General features: G+C 37.7%; 1 protein-coding gene across 1 annotated transcript in view; it reads right to left on the reverse strand.

Moving 5' to 3' along the window:
- The window catches only part of DDX10 (DEAD-box helicase 10), a 218,175-nt gene that overhangs the window by 179,839 nt on the left and 19,476 nt on the right, over positions 1–18,860 (reverse strand). Inside the window, exon 10 of the mRNA XM_086621671.1 lies at positions 6,201–6,302. Within this exon, the coding sequence (XP_086477797.1) occupies positions 6,201–6,302 (102 nt within the window). The remainder of the gene's footprint in view (positions 1–6,200; positions 6,303–18,860) is intronic.

Here is an 18,860-nt window from a genome sequence, read left to right on the forward strand (position 1 = left end):
AAATAAATTACACTACCTCACCGCAGAGGAAATACTGGATGAAGAGTAAAAAGATCAGCTAGATTAAATCAACATGTTTACAACGATCTGAAACTCAAGAAGGCTTAAAGTGGAACCGAAGACTAGTATAAAATCAGCACAAACGTACTGGGCTAAAATAAGAAATACAAGCACAAAATGAGATACAAAAAGCAAAGAAGGGATAGCATGATTAACAAAGAAAAAGAAAATTAACGTGAACACCAGTAGTAAGACAGCCTAGAGGAGTTGTTGTTAAGTTATAGGAAAGCTATTAAGAGATGACCTCAAGGCACTTAAACTAGCCAGTCTCTTTTTTCCCTTGTCTTCACTCAAAGTGGCAGCTGCAGTCAGACAGCTAACAACAGCTACAGCACAGTCCAAGCTCAAGCCAGAGTCACAAATCACGGGATAACGGTTACTTAGATAAATCAGCTGGGTCAAAAGAAATTTGCTCCATAGCAACTAGAGAGAAAGTCAGAGCACTCTGAGTCATAGTTGCATCTATTCTTAAGAACAGGTTTGATATAAATAAAAATCTATGACACAGGGCAGGTAAACGTAGTGCTCATCTTCAAAGGGGACAAAAAAATAGAAGTTACATTATTAACTTTTTTTTTGATACTGAAAAAACAATTTGTAAGCACCTAAAGAAAATAAGCAAACACAATGGCCAGCATAGCTTAGTCAGAAGCAAAACATGACTAATCAGTTTGATTATTCTTCATAGGAGCCTTAACGAGCTTTAAGAATAGGAAAGAAACAGCAGGAAAGAAACAGCAGATATCATATCTTGATGTCAGCAAAGCATCTGGCTGTTGCACACTCTCACAAGCTAAGGAAATACAGTCTACATGAAATCTTTGAGTAAAAGCAAAACTGGCCTTGGAATTCTACTCAAAGAGCAGTTGGGACTGACTCATTGCCAAACTCAGAATGCATACCGAGCTCCAATTCTCACCTGGGTCTGCTATTACTCATTATTTCCTATAACAGCTTGGTTATTGCATGAATAAAATTCATTATTTACAGGAGACAATATGTCACTGGGGCTCTAAGCATAATGGATGATAATCTTAGACAATATGTAACAACATTTTGTTGACTGCATATAAATTTTAGTTTAAGTAACTTGGTTGAAATTTGCAAGAAAAGGGTTTGAAAAAGAAAGAAAACACAAGATGCTTTACAGTCAGAAGCAAGGCAATATACTGTGGTGTAATTCTAAGCAATGCCAACCAAGAATATGCTGTCCCAAGCACATTTTGAGGTTATGTTTTTGGTAATGAATGACTAAATTTGCAACACTGAATATTATAAAAAAGAGCCATAATACTGGACTTTCTCCTCTCGAAGGCTGTATCATGACAACCGCCCACTGTCATCTTCGTCTCATGCTGGGATTTCAAAAATAAGAAAGCTGATCATTGTTAAACTGGATTTTGGTTTTAAAGTTATTAAAACCATGTTCTTTCTTTCTGAACAAATAAAACTCCTTACAATAATTATATACAGACTATTTGGAGAGACAAATCTAAGATCTAAACACTTAAATGAATTATCGTAACTTACAGGCTTGCCTAAACAGTTAATAACCAGTGAGCTAGAACCAACTAAGCAAAGCCTACAAGGGGATTTTATGATAGTATCTGTCGTTTTAACACAGCTGTTTCTTCCTTTTCTTACACTGAATACAAATCTTGGATGCCCTTGTAAAAACCCCCTCTTCAGCTTTCTTGTAGGGCCCCTTTAGGTACTGGAAGGCTGCTAGAAGATCACCCCGGAGCCTTCTCTTCTACAGTCTGAACAACTCCAACTCTCTCAGCCTGTTTTCAGAGGAGAGGTCCTCCAGCCCTCGGATCATTTTTGCGGCCCTCCTCTGGACTCGCTCCAACAGCTCCGTGTCCTTCTTGTGTTGGGGATCCCAGAGCTGAATGCAGTACTGCAAGCGGGGTCTCATAAGAGTAGAGTAGAGGAGCAAAACCATCTCCCTTGACCTGCTTACCTACTTCCTTTGGTAAAATTTTCTAGATACAAAATTTGTTATAACAACGCCTTAGGAAGCAGCTCTTACCTTGTTACTCAACAAAATCAGATGCAATGAAGTAGTCTCAAGATGTTACAAAAAATTTCAGTTTACAGATTGCATCTAAAACTTTGAAATCGTAGAACAGTTTGGGTTGGAAGGAACCTTTAAAAGTCATCTAATCCAAAAGTCATCTAGTCCAACCCACCCTGCAATGAGCAGGGATATCTTCAAATAGAACAGGTTGCTCAGATCCCCATCCTATAGACTCCTTATAAATAAGAACATAATAGTTCTTATTTCAGAGCCACTTTTTGCCATATTGGAATGCTCTAAAATACAGTATTTATTATTGCATATTTTGCATTTTCTCTTGCTCTGTTTGAACAATGAAAGAGAGATGTATTGTTAAAAGCACTGTCTCTATATTGGCAGCTTGTGCTGATTAGAAAGGAATGGTGTAACAGAAGAGAGCTTAGATTTAAAATTGAAAATCAAGAAATCAACCCAAACCCTAGCCTTTTGAATAGGTATTCAGAAGTTCTTCCCCTTCCTCCTTTCACATTATGGAACTGTTTTAAAAGCTCTGTCTAAATGAAATAAAGAAACGTTAAGAGCTATTTGTAGGACAGAAAATACAAAACAAGGAAAGTAACAGAAAACTGGTTCTTGCAATCTCTATGCAAGGTAACAGGTGAACAAGAACAGCAAAACAAACACATAAATTGACAGCGATTTTTTAATAAAAAGGTTTCACAACGAATTTTGAAGGGTTAAACTCTGTTGGCAGTGAGCAATGCTCATTACTTTTTAACTCAAAAGTTAAATCAATTCTTGTGAATCTATAATGAGGCAAATATGCACAAACACCACCAGAAGACTTCAACAGAAGACTTGGAACATGATCCATGGGTTGATGGAACATCTTCCACAATTTATCAACTGACAAAACACACTAGGGTTGTATTAATTGGGAAACTGGCTAAAAGTAAACAACCTAAAAAAATTTGTAGTTAAAAGCTTTTAGGATGAAACTGGTTTGCAATCCACAAGTAATTATAAGATTTATTTTTTTTTAAGGATTTTAGTTAGCCTCTTAGAAGTACAATGCTAAACCATTTCAGCCTTAACTACACTAGGTAGACAACGCTAAGTAAAAGTATTCCTCTTCATTATGATGCTACAAATACTAATAAGGTATGTTTTGCAGGTTGAAAAACTTGATCTCAGGGCAGGCTGTTATAATATATTATCAATCAAAAGCCCTGACTTTGCTTATAATGATTCTCATTAAGAATGCTACTTAAATGTATTTATGACATACGTACCCTAATGGCTTGGCAAAACAATGAAATTTTGGAGGGGTGTTAAAAAAAAATATAATGCCAAGTTTTCCATTCATGTAACATCATATTAGCAAAAATATGTTGAGATGCAGCCATGGATTTCTCTCCAGAGACACATCTGACTTGGATCATAAATAGAAGATGCATTTATTAGGGGGGGTGAAATGAAATATTTGCCTTATTAAAATTGAATTGTTATTCTGGTACGAATTACCTATTTGGATTTACACGGATAAACAGAGGCTGAAGAGGCTTTTTTACCATATTCTATGGTAAGTTGTTGAAACAAGTAACTGCATTACTCAAGAAATTAAAAGCTTAGCTGTCAAAGAAAGGTGAAATACATATAATAAAGGTGAAATATTTATAATAATATGCATTATTATGAGATCAGATAGTTATTTAGTGAATATCAGAATCAGACAAATTATGTGAATAACTACCATTTTAACCTAAAAAGATGAAAAAAATAAAGTTTGGAAAAAGAGACAATTTGCTTAGGCCGTGGTGGTTGTACAACAGATACTTTTAAAGCACTTAAAGGAAAAGAAAAAATTAGATTTTGATTCAGTTTTCTTACTAATTTTGTCAATTTTTTGTTTGGGTTTTTTTTTGGTTTTGCTGAGTGGTTTTCTTTAAACAGCAATGCCAAAAGAAAGCTTTAAGCACAATTAGACTTTTGGAAGTTGACTCCGTTCTAGTCTTCATTTTCACTGTTTTAGCAAAAATTATCTAATGTTTAAAGTTCACACATGTGCTACACAGAATTGATACCCAAGTTTGACCAGAAAAGGTGGTTTTGTTACACAGGGACATCATTCCCAAGTGCCTCTGAAATGGCATATCCCACACATCAAAAAGACTTTAAAAAAATAAAACTAAACCTTAAATCTCAGAAGTGCTATATGCATGTCTCTATTCTCTGCAGAAGTGACAACTTGCGTCCAGGTGTGGCATGTCTGGAGTGATGACACCCAGCTGTGGTATCAAAAATGGCAATCCTCAGGGAAACCAAAAAGAAAAATCAGCCCAGTGAAGCTGAACACTGGAGCACTCATAAAAGAGTCAGATTCAGTAGGAACTGACAGTATTTTGCAGTTATCATTCCAAGCTCTTACTTTTTTCCCCTTCACTATAGCTGATCACACAAGCCTTCCTTTTCATTTGCAAAAACAAAGAAAGAACTTTGTTAGAACGCACCATCACATCAAACTGCAATTGATCAGGCTATCCTGACTTACGATAATATTTAAATATTACTGAATTTACAATAGAAAAAGCTAATGAAGTTAAAAAGATTCTCATTTAGTAGATTTTAATAATGACAAGTCCCAAAGCATGTGGTCAATTTTATTCCTTAATTCAAGTTTTGACATAAATGTATATGGAAAGTGTAACAAAAACTAGGTAAAAGTGTAAGTAGTGGCAATTTCTTACCATCCTTTGTTACACTAAAATTCAAGGAATACAGTATAGTTAATTTTGAGCAGACCTAAAGGTTTAATCAATGAGATAATAATAAGCACTTAAACTTTTACCCGATTTAGATTTCTTCTCAAAAACAATTATTCCACAAACACTTTCTGCATGCAGTTAATTATTTTCTTTGCTTAGATATGCAGATCTTCACTCTCAAAACAGCTTTTCAAAGAAAGAGTCCTAGCCTTGCTCATACCCACTTTTACAGAAACTTTATACCTTGTCATCCTTCTCTGGACTTTGTCTAGCTCCACGCAACAATTTTCGGCATGGTGTAACCCAAACTATGTAAGTATTCAAAACAGAGTCAGGCTCATAGCGTATTTTTTGGCTTGCTTTCAATTCTTGTTCCCTATGTCCTTCACATTCTGTTTACTCTTTTGATTTAGCACAAGACTGACAGGCTCAAAGAACAACGAACTCCTTCCTACAGCTGCTAATTACGAAATTACCATGGATTCTTTTTAGTGGTGAGGTTTTTTCCTATAACTTCTACAGTTAGGGTTTTTGTCTTTCCTACATATTCATTACCCTACATTTAACAGAAATTGGAAATATAAGTGCTTTTTTATTTTTACATGGTATCATGACATGCTTCCGCAACTCTTTCAAAGTCAGTTCTCTTTTGTACAGACAGCATAGCTCTCTACAGATCTCCATTGGAATACTCTCTCTAGTATGTAAAATGACCATTTAGCCACATCTTTTATTTCCTGTTCAACTAACTCATTCAGAAAGATCATGACAAACTGGAGAAATAGTCCAGAACTAAAGAAAAGACAGGTAAGAGAAACAAGAATGATAAAAGTTGTAAAAAGATAAAAGCACAAGTTAAGGAAATTGTAATTGTTTAATCTGAAAAGAAAAGAAGATAAAGAGAGAACATGATAATGATCAATTACATAATAAGTAGTTGCAAAGAGTAAGAGAATACATAATTTTCCATATATTCTTGGCACAGGACAAAAGAAATATTTCACTTAAATTACTTACAAGGCTTACCAGACACCAGAAGAAAAAACATTAATGGCAGGAACTATTGAGTATAGACGAGACCACTTTGGGAAAGTGTGAAGATATTCATTGGCAAGTTAGGCAAGCATCTGGTAAGAATGATTTGTATAGCTGATCCTGCCTTTGGGAAAGGGGATGGAATAGGTAACCTCTCAAGGTCTTTTCCTTCTACAACACTATCAAAATGAAATTATCTCCCTTGTTTGTCCAGCTCCAGGCAATTCAAGCACTTTACTCCATCAGAACTGTCACAGACTCATCACTCATTATTCCTGTCGAAAGAAGGCTGAATAACAGAAAAGCCATTAGTCACTTACTTGATTTCACTGACAGGTACTTTCCTCTGTGTCAGCTGTTCCACCATGCCTTTTTCTTCTGAGGGAAGCAATACTAACAAAGCTTCACCACCTTCTTTGTATCTGATAGGGGAAAAAACACAAGAGATAGACCTCAAGCAAACATGGAAAAGATACAAATTTTTGTTGATGTTTTCAATAACCAATCAGAATTTACATTTCTTTCCTTATAAGCAGCCCAAAGAGCAGACAAAAACCCTCACTTTATGAATGGAAAAGAAAAGGCAAACCAGTTAAGTGACTTGCGTGTATCTCCACTTGAGCTGACTTCAAAACTACACCTAGAGCCCTAAACGTCTGTGATTAAGACAGATTCAGATCAGTGGATCTTTTCTTCCCTAGATGAGAAATATTTCTGTAGTAATCAAACGGCATTTGATCAAAGCTGACAATACTAGAAGATCCAGCCACCTGCAATCATCCTTTACCAATAGTCAAGTCTTAACACGTGGTAACAACTGATTCTCCTTTGCACATCCTGCAGGTGAAAGAAGGTAAAGGCTAGGAAAGGATCAACGTCTTGATCCCAAACAACTCCTACTTGCATGTTTAATAAAGGTTACTCTTCTAACAGATCACAGAGGCATCACTGAAAGAAAATCATAAAAATAGGAGTTTTCATTTATAGACACAGTTTTTAGGTGCAAAAGAAAAGATACAGTCAGATTGAGCCCGTAAGAATATATCTAGTGTTCACTCTTCAATGCAATTAACAGCTGTATCAAATGTAGTTGAGTTGATAATTACTTAATAGATACGGTTGGCAAAAAAATAAAAATTCTTCTATTTAATTTTTCGTGTAAGAAAATGTCAGTTCCTACTCCTGGCAAATTCAGGGACTTGAGGACGCTCATGAAGGAAAAAGTACCCAACAGCATTAGTAAACAAAGAAGACAATGGGTTTAAGTCCTGAAGAAGTAGTAATGATGAGTTAGCTTGGCTGCATTATCTAAGTCCATATCCATCATAACATATATATTGTTTCTCCACTTACAAATAGTTCTTAAGAGTACAGATTGATGGGAAAATATTGCATAAAGCCCTCCATTATACAAAAAACAATCCAACTAAATTTCAGAAATATGCCAAAATTGGCTAGAATTCAACTCCCAACCAACTGATGAGAGCAATGTGTGAGACAAAAAAAATAAGACAGTGGTAAGTTACTATGTAGAGCAGATGTAGAGCAGCTCTAAACTGACAAGAGCTATTCGTAGGGAAGCCCCTAGGCAGCAGCAGAGTGTAAGCCTATGCATAAACTGCTATGACTAGGAGTATTCCATGCATATGGAACAGAAAATACTTATTGTATTGTTTTTCAAGTGTCATTTTATATCAAATTATTTACTACCCTAACAAGCCTTTGATTTAGGCCCTACTCCACTCATATTCATCTTTTTTTCCCTATGCTGGTAGAACTTTTCATCCATCTTAAGCATATTTGGTTTGTCCTTTCTATTTGCTATAAAGAAAGTTAAGTGTTTCCACTCAGTCTGTTGTCATTCCATAAATCTCTACTTTCTGTTACTCCATCATACATTCTCCTGTTGGTCTTTACTCCAGTTGCATTCACTCTTCTCCATCAGAGAACCATCAAGGAAAGGACATTATACAAAAGGTATAAGCTGTCAGCAGAAGGGTGGGAGACGTTACTGATTTTGTCTTTGGGTCAGAGACCCCAGACAACAAGACTGTGCCAGGGTAGGTCACGTATCTTTGCAATAAAAGCTTAGCAATGACAGAAGAAAATACCAGCTCAGTCTTTGCAGATAAAAAAGGGGACATAAGTGCTATTTAAGCATAACATACACATAAGAGTGAAGATTCCTTGGCTTAAGAGAGCTTTTAAGTTGGAGACCAGAGAGCTCAGGAACATCAAACAAGAATCATACCATTAACTGACAAAAATCATTTCAGATAGAATATAGAAAGCCCACATTTTTCCATGTATGAACAGCTATCACTTGGCAAAAACAGTACTGCAGAACTGTTTGAAAACTATAAACACTATCTGTCACAGCACAGTAAGCAATGCAAGCAGCAACAAAATGTGCAGTTAAAACAGTCTGACAGCTTTTATTACAGCTCTCTGCTTTCATTTGATGAATTTGAAAAATCGTAACAAAATGCTCTCAGATGCCCCTCCCCTCCAATGCTATATATATGATGGGTTTGGGGACTGACTTTTAAAAGATAATTTTAAAATGTTTAATAAATGTTTTCATCGTGAGATTTTAGCCCTTACATTCCGATTTTGAAATTTAACATGGAAATCAAACTGATACAAGAGGAGAGTCCCTGCCACATAAGAACACTGAGTAAACTTACTAGTTCTATACTATTTGGTAAAAATACCAAAGAAACAGTAAGACATTTGGACTTTGTCCCAAAAAATACTGCTTTAGGGTTGTGGGTGAGGAAGAGATACTGTATAAAAACTACACTAACTCGATTTTAATCATTTTAATCAGCAGATCTAAAATGTTCTTAATGCACTAATACCAGATTAGAGAATCTTTCTATAAAAGATTTCTAAAGCAACCCATATGCTGGTTTTAAGGCAATTTATTATCTTTACCAACAGCATAGGAGGACATAAGTCACTGCTGACCAAACATTCCACAAATATTTGAGTCCTTTATATAATAATTAAGGTTGGGAATTACTGACTTACATAGACCAAGTGCACTTTGTAAGAAAGGTCTATATAATTTAACCCAGCCAAATTCCACGATACTTCCACAAAGTGGGTGCATGTCATACACTGCCACTGCCTGAGCGAGCAATGAAATCCTGGAAAGCCACTGAATCTGAGAGGATTTTGCACTTTATGGCAAAAATTGACCATCACCATTTCAAGGCAGCTAATTATTCATCGAAAGAATTTGAGCTCTCAGAGCACTGTTGGAAAGATGAAGGAAAATAGTCTCTTTTCTCCACCCAAGACTTGAATCAGACATGAAGACAGAGATAATAATAATGCTGCCAATACCAGTCTCACCAATTTAGAGCACAGAATAACACACAGCTCTGCTCTTCTCTTCAAAACAGATGCTACAAAAGAAAAGGTTTCAGAAAAGAGCCATGAGAATGTTCTGATATCTGGAAAGAATGTCTGTTTAGTCCCTTAACAAGAATCTTCCTCATTTGCCAAGACAAAAAAAGTCTTTATCACACCATATAAACACCTACAGATTCCTTAAATTTAGTCAAAGCTATGAAGTAGTTTGTGTAGTTTTGTTGCTTCTGGCATTTCTTACCCTGGAGTGCCTGACTTGGCATTCTTCAATGGTTGCTTTAACATATTTATTATATTCAGTGTGCAACACAGCACGAAAGACCAGTGCCACAGAAATCATGGAAGATACACCTTATCAAGGGCCAAAGATTGCTGATATTCTCTACAAGTCACAAACCCAAACTCTGGAATTACATAGTACAGGAAATATCATTCTACATTAGTTTTGCTTTTATAGCTTTTCCTTATTACCCACGAGGTCGCTCTCAAACCAGGATGCATGATCAGATGAGCCTTCAATCCAACCCTTGAAAGGTGTTCTTGTGTCATTAGTGCTAGACACACTATAGGCTAAGTCAGTTATCTTTTCAGAAAGTACAAATTCAGGAGATGTCAATTCTAAAGGCACATTCTTTACATAGTGCCACCGCCACAATTTCGAGTGTTTGGATACGGGGATGGCCTACAGGGCACCAGGCTTGCAGGTGCCAGACTGGATTCCACTCTCTCACAGGGGATGAGGGTCTTTGCTCAAGAGCTACCGAGGCTCACTGGCAGGGCTTTAAACTAGACTTGAAGGGGTAGGGGGATAATATCAGGCTTGTCTGTGACAAGCTGAAAGCACCTGAAGAGCAGCAGAAAGGAATTCCAGCCACTCCAGCCAGGAAATCAGATTCATTGGGGGCCCAACTTAAACACCTCTATGCAAACGCACGTAGCATGGGGAATAAACAAGAGGAGTTGGAGATGAGTGCATGCCTACAGGGCTGTGATCTTATTGGCATCATGGAGACGTGGTGGGATGAATCCTATGACTGGAGTGTCAGAATGGAAGGATACAGGCTCTTTAGGAAGCACAGGCAGGAGAGACAAGGAGGAGGTGCTGCTCTCTATGTCAAAGACCAGCTGGAGTGCATGGAGCTGCATCTGGGGATGGATGAGGAGATGACTGAGAGCTTATGGGTCAGGATTAAAGGGAGGGCAGGGACAGGGGACATTGTAGTGGGGTCTGCTACAGGCCACCTGACCAGGACAACCAAGTGGATGAGGCCCTCTATAGACAGACAGGAACAGCCTCACATTCATGAGCCCTTGTCCTCATGGAGACTTCAACCACCCCAATATCTGTTGGAGGGACAACACAGTAGGGCAGATGCATTGATGATAACTTCCTCCTCCAAGTGACAGAGGAACCAATGAGGAGAGGTGCTTTGCTGGACCTTGTTCTCACCAACAAGTTGGGGCTGGTGGGGAACGTGACACTTGAGGGCAGCCTTGGCTGTAGTCACCATGAAATGGTGGAGTTCAAGATTCTTAGGGAGGCAAGGAGGGTGCTCAGCAAGCTCACTACCCTGTATTTCAGGAGAGCAGACTTCAGTCTCCTCAGGATCTGCTTGGTAGAGTACCTTTGGATAAAACCTTAGAGGAAAGAGGGGCCCAGGAAAGCTGGATAATATTCAAGGATCACCTCCTCCAAGCTCAGGAGTGATAGAATCATAGAATCGTTAGGGCTGGAAGGGACCTTCAAAGGTCATCTAGTCCAACCCCCCTGCAAGGAACAGGGATATCTCCAACTAGATCAGGTTGCTCAGGGCCTCATCCAACCTGGCCTTGAACGTCTCCAGGGATAGAGCATCCACCACCTACCTCTCTGGGCAACCTGTTCCAGTGTTCTACAACTCTTACGGTAAAAAATTTTTTCCTAATATCCAACTTGAATCTACCTCCCTCTATTTTAAAACCATTACCCCTTGTCCTATCACAACTGGCCCTCCTGAACAGCCTCTCCCCATCTTTCTTGTAGGCCCCCTTGAGGTACTGGAAGACCGCTATAAGGTCACCCCAGAGCCTCCTCTTCTCTAGGCTGAACAGTCCCAACTCTTTCAGCCTGTCCTCATAGGAAAGGTGCTCCAGCCCTTTCAACATTGATGCATTTCAACAAAGGGGAAGTCAGGTAGGAACACCAGGAGGCCTGCATGGATAAACAAGGAGCTCCTGGTCAAACCCAAACACAAAAAAGAAGCCTACAGAAGGTGGAAGCAAGGACAGGTAGCCTGGGATGAACACAGAAAAATCGTCTGAGTAGTCAGGGATCAGGTTAGGAAAGCTACAGCACATGGACCTGTCAGAACAGATCCAGAGGAGGGCCACAAAGATGATCAGATCAGAGCGTTGGAGCACCTCTCCTCTGAAGAGAGGCTGAGAGAGTTGGGGCTGTTCAGCCTGGAGAAGAGAACGCTCCATGAAGATCTTATAGCAGCCTTCCAGTACTTAAAGGGGGCCTACAGGAAAGATGGAGAGGGACTTTTTACAAGGGCGTGTAGTGATAGGACAAGAGGCAATGGCTTTAAACTGAAAGAGGGGAGATATTTATGAGATCAAAGAAAGAAATTCTTTCCTCTGAGGGTGGGGTGAAGCACTGGGACTGGCTGCCCAGAGAAGTTGTGGATGCCTCATCCCTGGAAGTGTTCAAGGCCAGGTTGGATGAGGCTTTGAGCAACTTGATATAGTGGAAGGTGTCCCTGCCCATGGCAGAGGGGTTGGAACTAGATGATCTTTTAAGATCCCTTCCAACCCAAACCATTATATAATTCCATAGACAATTAACAAAAAGAAAACAAGCATTAAATCTAGTACCTATGGACAAAAATTAATTCCATGTTTACATTAGTCTTGCAAAGCCTTTATACAGAGAAAATAGTATTATAGCTAAGCGAAGAAACTATCACACAAAAATAAACAAAGAAACAGAGGTTTCCAAACACCTATACTATCTCACCTTTTGGCAACTACTAAGGAAAAAAAAAAGGCAGTATTAAAGATATTTCTCAGAGCTGATGCCTTCAGAAATTCAAAGGGACTGACAGACATCAGGTAACTATTGATGCAGTGTAATCTTCTTCTTTATCTTTGAAACATTCTCTTTTTTAAATGCCAATATTTTAAATGTACTTAAAGTTAAGTAGGAACAGTCTTTGCCCAGGTTTGTATTGTAAGTGTGATTTAATTAATTAAAACAGACAGCTTAATATTAGTGCTGTTCTTCAGAGCTAAACATGAAAACAAAATCATTACAGAATTGAGAAAGCTGAAAACTAAACAATCTTAAGTACCACCTGGGAAGGTTTGTATCTGTTCAGTGTCCCCAGTGGGTGTTTAGTTAAAGAAAGCAAAATGCAAGCCTATAAAAAAAGGGGTTTAACTTAGGCAGAGTATTATCTTATTTCTCGAAAAAGAAAATAAGAGCTTAGTAATGTGCTAGTAAGAAAATTATGGTCTTAAAGATAACATCAAAAAGAGAGGCTGCCCTGGAAAACTTCAGTTTTCAAAAGTGTTTCCTCTGTATCTTTCATACTATAAGCTTCTATATTGGCAAACTTATAAAAGCACAAGCTACTAAAAACTGGCATAAACAATAAAGAGAAGAACATTTAGATCTTTTGCTCAAAATTTGTTTCCATTACAATGCCTAAAACATAGAAGAAAAGAACAACCCCCAGTATCCCAAGGGAATAAAGTTCTCCACCAAAGCCAACAAAAGAACATTTCTGTAATTATCTTCAGTAGACAGATAAAACCTTTAAACCTTTTTAGACGATAAAGCAGCAAAGAGTCAGCCTCATCTACTGAAACTCTTTAGCAGGAGGACTACTTCTGAGGATGAGAAAATGAGAAGTTCTCCCCATTCTTGCTGATTGCAGCCTTCAAGCTGTCCATCATCACCAAAACTAAAAATCCATCCTTTTTAGGCTTTTGGCTAATTCACTCTGGTGATTTATCATTCACTAAGCATGCACCTCAACTGTGCCGGAGAAAAGTAAATTAAAAACCTCAAAGTAATCAAACGTTCTTGGACTGTGTAGTAATGGATGATATTACTTATCTTGTCGTCATCATCTCAGGGTGATCAAGAAATCAGAGCAGGGACTCATCTTTGTGTTGCGATTTTAACAGCCTCTTAGGATACTAGATTCATTTCAATTCTTAAAAAATTGCATCTTACTTGCAGAAAGTCTTCAGGAAAAAAATAATTCACATACTTCTAGTTCACATCTGTCTTATATTCTAGAGTCTGTTTGGCTTCAATACTTATCAAAAAGGCAAGTAACTTCTCTGCAACTCAATCTTGACTTACAAGCAAGGAAGCTGTGACAAATCATCATTAGCACTATAAATCAAAGGGTAGGTATGATACATTCACACTGACCGCAGATGAGGAAAAGGATGCCTACAATCAAGGGCAAGCACCAAAGGCTGGATGAGAAGGAAATGGGATAAATTATTTAGGACAATGTGGTACTGGCTAATTAGAAGTAGAGCAAATTTGTTTAAAATGTCAAAAGCACCATTTCCCTAGCAAAGAAACAGAAAGAGTTGTCAAATAGTTTCATTTCATACAAAAAAAAAAAAAAAATAGAAAAGCTAAAACCAAGAGGATAGTTTATTCACTGTGACAGAACCTATCTTAAACTGCTGCTAAAAATCAGGCTGAGCTGACAGCTGGTATCAAGCATGAAGAAACTAACAGCATAGCAGCAATTCAGTGAGGACAGGATGAGAAAAATGCTTTTTGTGCAGGTCAGACACTCAGTTTTTGCTAATCTTAACCTACCCATGATCCGATCCAGCCAAAGGCTGCACACACCCCTAGCCAATACCATTAAAGCAAACAATACTACCAGTATCGCAAAAGCAACAGATGAAAACCTGTGGAGATTAAATCAATTCCACCTTGCCATGCAGCTAGAGTCCAGCTTGTTCTAATTACATTCAGAGTCATTTGACACCTTTACCACGACCACTGTAACATCTAGTTCAGTCAAACACACCATATTTTAATGGTCAGTGACATGCAAGCCACGGTAATATCAGCAGGACAGGAACAGAAACCATCTGACTGATGGCCATCAGGCACCGGTGTACTGCTGTAGGGCAGACATCCAGTAGGAAAAGAAAACGATGGGAAAGCAATAGAAAGTGAACTGTAAGGACAGCCTGCGTGGATATGCAGACCTTACAGGAAATGTTATACAGGTTGTCTTGAACAGATGTATTGCAACATGTTTCCCTAACATTTGTGTTTCAGAAGATAAAACTTGATGCCAAATTTCAAGAGAGCTAAAGGCAGTATTTCTGCTTTGTTTGGCAAGAAAAAAATAAATCTATTTTCAAAACTGGCAAAGGAGAAGATGGAGATGAGATAATCGCAAAAATTTGGGGAGGAGGACTGCGGATATACAGATACTTGCATTACAGTTTCCTGAATTGGAATATTTCCCACTACAGAAAACTCAATATAAAGGAAGTGATAATAAAGGAAGTGATAATGTTTTTAAAGATATTTACCAGACAACAACATGCAAGGAACCATAACTACACAATTTTTATGTTCTGGAAGTCACACATCTACCTCCATACTCAAAAAAAACCCCACTGTGTTTTATTAGTTTTTCTAAGCTGTAACTTAAATGGGATTTTATGAAGTTGACTTGATTAAAGTTCTAATTTTAGCCTAACTGGGCAAGGATGAATAGTATCAACATATCCTGTCATTTCATTTGCCAATAGACATAGAAAGAAGCATGGTATCACTGCAAAACTTGTGAGCTTAAATAAAAGCCCATTCCTAAAAAGGCTTGCATTCCAAGCCAACAGGCCACCTTTGGATACATTAGTATTGCAGAAACTCTCCACAGTAGATTCCTTCAGGGAAAGGAAATCAGGCATCAAGGAAGCCAAATCAACTTCTCAGCTGTCTCTTTCTCACCCAGATCAAATTTGCTAGACACTTACCAGAAGGAAAAGACTACTTTCCTTAAAACATTAAGGTCAGTAAGTTAAGCATTTGGAATGGCATCAAAGCCAAGCCCACTAAATTTGCCTGGTTTTTCATTTGTGTTGTAATACACTCTAAGTATGTACTTCCACTCTTCTTCTGACGGACCCTCTGTTCATCGTATACAGTTGCCAAACTATTAATACAAAACTATTTAATAGTTACTTCCACTATGAAGCCAAATTATCCCCCATGTAAGGTGATCATTTATTCACTGTGCACCTTTCACATCCTTCTCAAAACATAAATATTCCGGAGCACTTGAGTTCGCAACAATAATGTCCTTTAAACCTTTGCACACAATTTTAGTTTTCATAAAGAATCCAGAACAAGACAATTCCATCACGTGTCATAACTAACAAGCAAAATTCAAAAACGAGCACAGATCTGTGCTTCTACACCAAAGATTTACCCCTGTAAAGACTGGAAGAATATGCCAGTGAAATTATATAGGTATTTGTTTAGACACACTATTGCAACTGAGACTTGAGAATGAGGAAAAAACCCTGACACAGCACAGTTCTTCAACTGTTGTAAGAAGTACTTGAAAAGAGAGAATGACCATCTCAGTACGCAAACATACATCTAGTTTTTGGAAGCTACGTTACAAACATTGACTTCCCCACCTACAGGCTAGCTAGAAACCTAATCATCATGCTTAATATAATATGGACTCGAAAAAAAGTCAGAGTGAGTCAAGTTGTACTATTTCTAGCATGTAATTTATATTTTATTTTTAAGCTATTTTCAATTCCTTGATAAAATAACTATGGTAATGAAGGAAAAAGCATTTCACTGATGCAGATGTTTGTCTGTGCGGCACTCTTTTCGTGTAAAGAAACGCTATAAGACATCTATAAAAATATATCCAAAAAATATCAAAATGGACAGTTTCATTCTGAAAAAGACCTATTTCAATCTGATATGTATACAAATAAATCTGTTCACCCATACACTATCTTCAACAAAGAGAAACTAATATCCATATCTACCCCTAAGGCCTTCCACAGAAACACAATAATCCATAGTTTTGTTTTAAAATTCAACTATTAAATCTGATTATAAAAGCTACTGTTTTTAACCATGTTTCTTAAAAAAAGTAACAGCTTTAGGTTTCTCATATTGGGCTTAATTCAGGCCAAAGTTTGTTTCCAACTATCCTACCTTCCAGGCCTTCTGACACAATGAGGACTGGTGAAATCCAAGCTTCAAAACGAGAAAACATTATTTTTCCAAGCCCAGGAGCAAGAAGAGTTTTATCTACTCTTTATCATACCTTCTACACTGCTGGGTTTCTTCCCTAATATGGTAATTTGTTCTTCTGGTTTTTAAGTGACAAATGAGGATGGAAAACAAACGCATGAATACCAGAATTTCTAGCCCATCTACATGATCAATGTTCTCTTTTGAAATAGGTATTTTTCTTTAAAACAACAAATCTTTAGGAAGAGATCTGCTTGCAGTGCTAACTGAAACTAGGCTGTATCATCTACAGCAAGTCCTATTAGCAGGTCAACAAAAATTACAAGAGACCAGAAAGAGTGCTTGCTATTTACAGCTGAGCAAATGCTGCAGACAGCCCCTGTTCACTGCTGGTTCCTCGATCCAGCCAGGAAGAAGAGCTGTTGCCCATGGGCTGTGAACAGTCCAACATCCCACAGAGCATTTAAAACAAACAGCAAAACGTGAACTGGCTTCATTTTTTGGTTTTGCTTTAGCTCACTTCTAATGCTTTGTTCACTTCTATTTCTCCATTGCATAGACTTTAGTTCAGTGTCCTAAAAAAACTATCAGTAAATATTACGATGACGCTAGAGATTGCTTTGGGGTTTGTTTTGTTTTCCTTCTATCATGTAACATCCTTTTCCTTCTCCTGTCTGGACAGTAGCCCATTTATATCTACTGCCAAGTTCTGAGAACTATGCAACTGGGTTTTATTCATACTACGAAACCATAATCCTCTTCATTCAGTTGTATTGGCTAGGTGTCCTTGTTCGCCAGACAGACTTAGTCAAAAGAAATAATGGACAAGAATAGGCAGTGGCTCACCAGCCTCATCATGCTAGTCTCAGAATAAATTGAATTCAAAAGGCCTTGGGAGGTTGTTGGGTCCTCCAGCCTAAACTGTAAGCAATCCATTTTCCACAGCACCTGTGTTCACTCTATTGCATTAAAATACATGTGCTTATTTTTATTACAGCTTACAGGATAGCTTCATGTCAGCAGGTAGTAACCTTAGCCACTTAATATTTCAGTGCACTGGAACATTCATAGCGTGCCATTATGAAAAAAATTCTAATGGCTAACACAGCGCCCGTCAGTACAACCACGGCATCGCAGGCCACTGGCAGGAACGCAGCTAGGGTACAGCGTTTCATTTTAGAGAAGTTAAAATGTGAATTGCAAGTTAAATATGTGGTGTCAACAATTTCTTGTGACCTCCACTAGCAGCTATTTTTACTTAACTTGAGTTAGGATAATGACTTGACTGCAATATGAGATGGTCTAAACACCACATTTAGTTCTACAGAAACATCGGTAAAAGTGTTTCAGTGAGCCTTAAATACAAAAAAATAAACAAACAAGGAGCTGTCATCTTGTCTTGGGTCCCGAATAAACCATACAGTCATGTATCCCTGGGACATAATTCCCAATTGAAAACAAAACACCAAAAAAAACCCAACATTCACCACAAACTTCCAGCATTGCAAAATCGTTCCATTAAGTCACTCACATTTTTAAATGCTTTAGTGCCACTTGCAAAGATTACTATAAAGGCTTATTAGTCTCATTTTCACACACATCATGTGCAATTATTTAAGGAGAGTCCCAACAAGCATGCTTCAAAGCATTTTAATTCATGACAGAATAAGATCATTAGATGATCTGCTCCTTTCAGCTTTCCAAAATTCGATGTGTGTGTATTCTTGTTCACAAGGCATCAAAAGACTACAGATTTTTAAACCTTTACTCACACTTCTTAGCTCTAATCATCACACCAGCCAGTACAAAGATAGTAAGCAATGGAGTATCCTGCTCTGGGAAGATGGACTATTATTCTGTTTGTTTTCAGAATATAATTTACCAAGAGGAGAAAAGCATATGCAGTGCTAGACAGAACATGCATGCCTGTATGCACACTACGTTTAACGACAACAACAAAATTACAGTGATTTTCCTAAGTCAGCTTAAGCATCAAAGAAACCAGTCTGAATTAAATGCCATCAGAAGTCTGAGCCTGAGTCAGATCTAAAGCCTATATAAAGTTCTGGACATACCACGGATAAAAACTGCAAAAAGATTTATTCTTTCTGTTTAACATTCCACTGTCAGTGTCTTTTTTAAAAAAAAAGACTCTTGACAGAAAAATCACTAAACTCAACTAACAGTTTTTAACAGTCTCCTCTGAAGGAAAAAAAAAAATATGGAGTAGAGGGAGGAATGTAATGCTAAGAAATAAAGAAATTAATTACTGAGGTGCCAGGATACAGGTACATCCAAAATAAAAGATATTTACGCATGAATAAAAAGATAAAATAGACTTTTC

The sequence above is a fragment of the Tauraco erythrolophus genome, chromosome 1 (assembly GCF_009769465.1).
Source record: "Tauraco erythrolophus isolate bTauEry1 chromosome 1, bTauEry1.pri, whole genome shotgun sequence".
Classification (NCBI taxonomy): Eukaryota; Metazoa; Chordata; class Aves; order Musophagiformes; family Musophagidae; genus Tauraco; species Tauraco erythrolophus.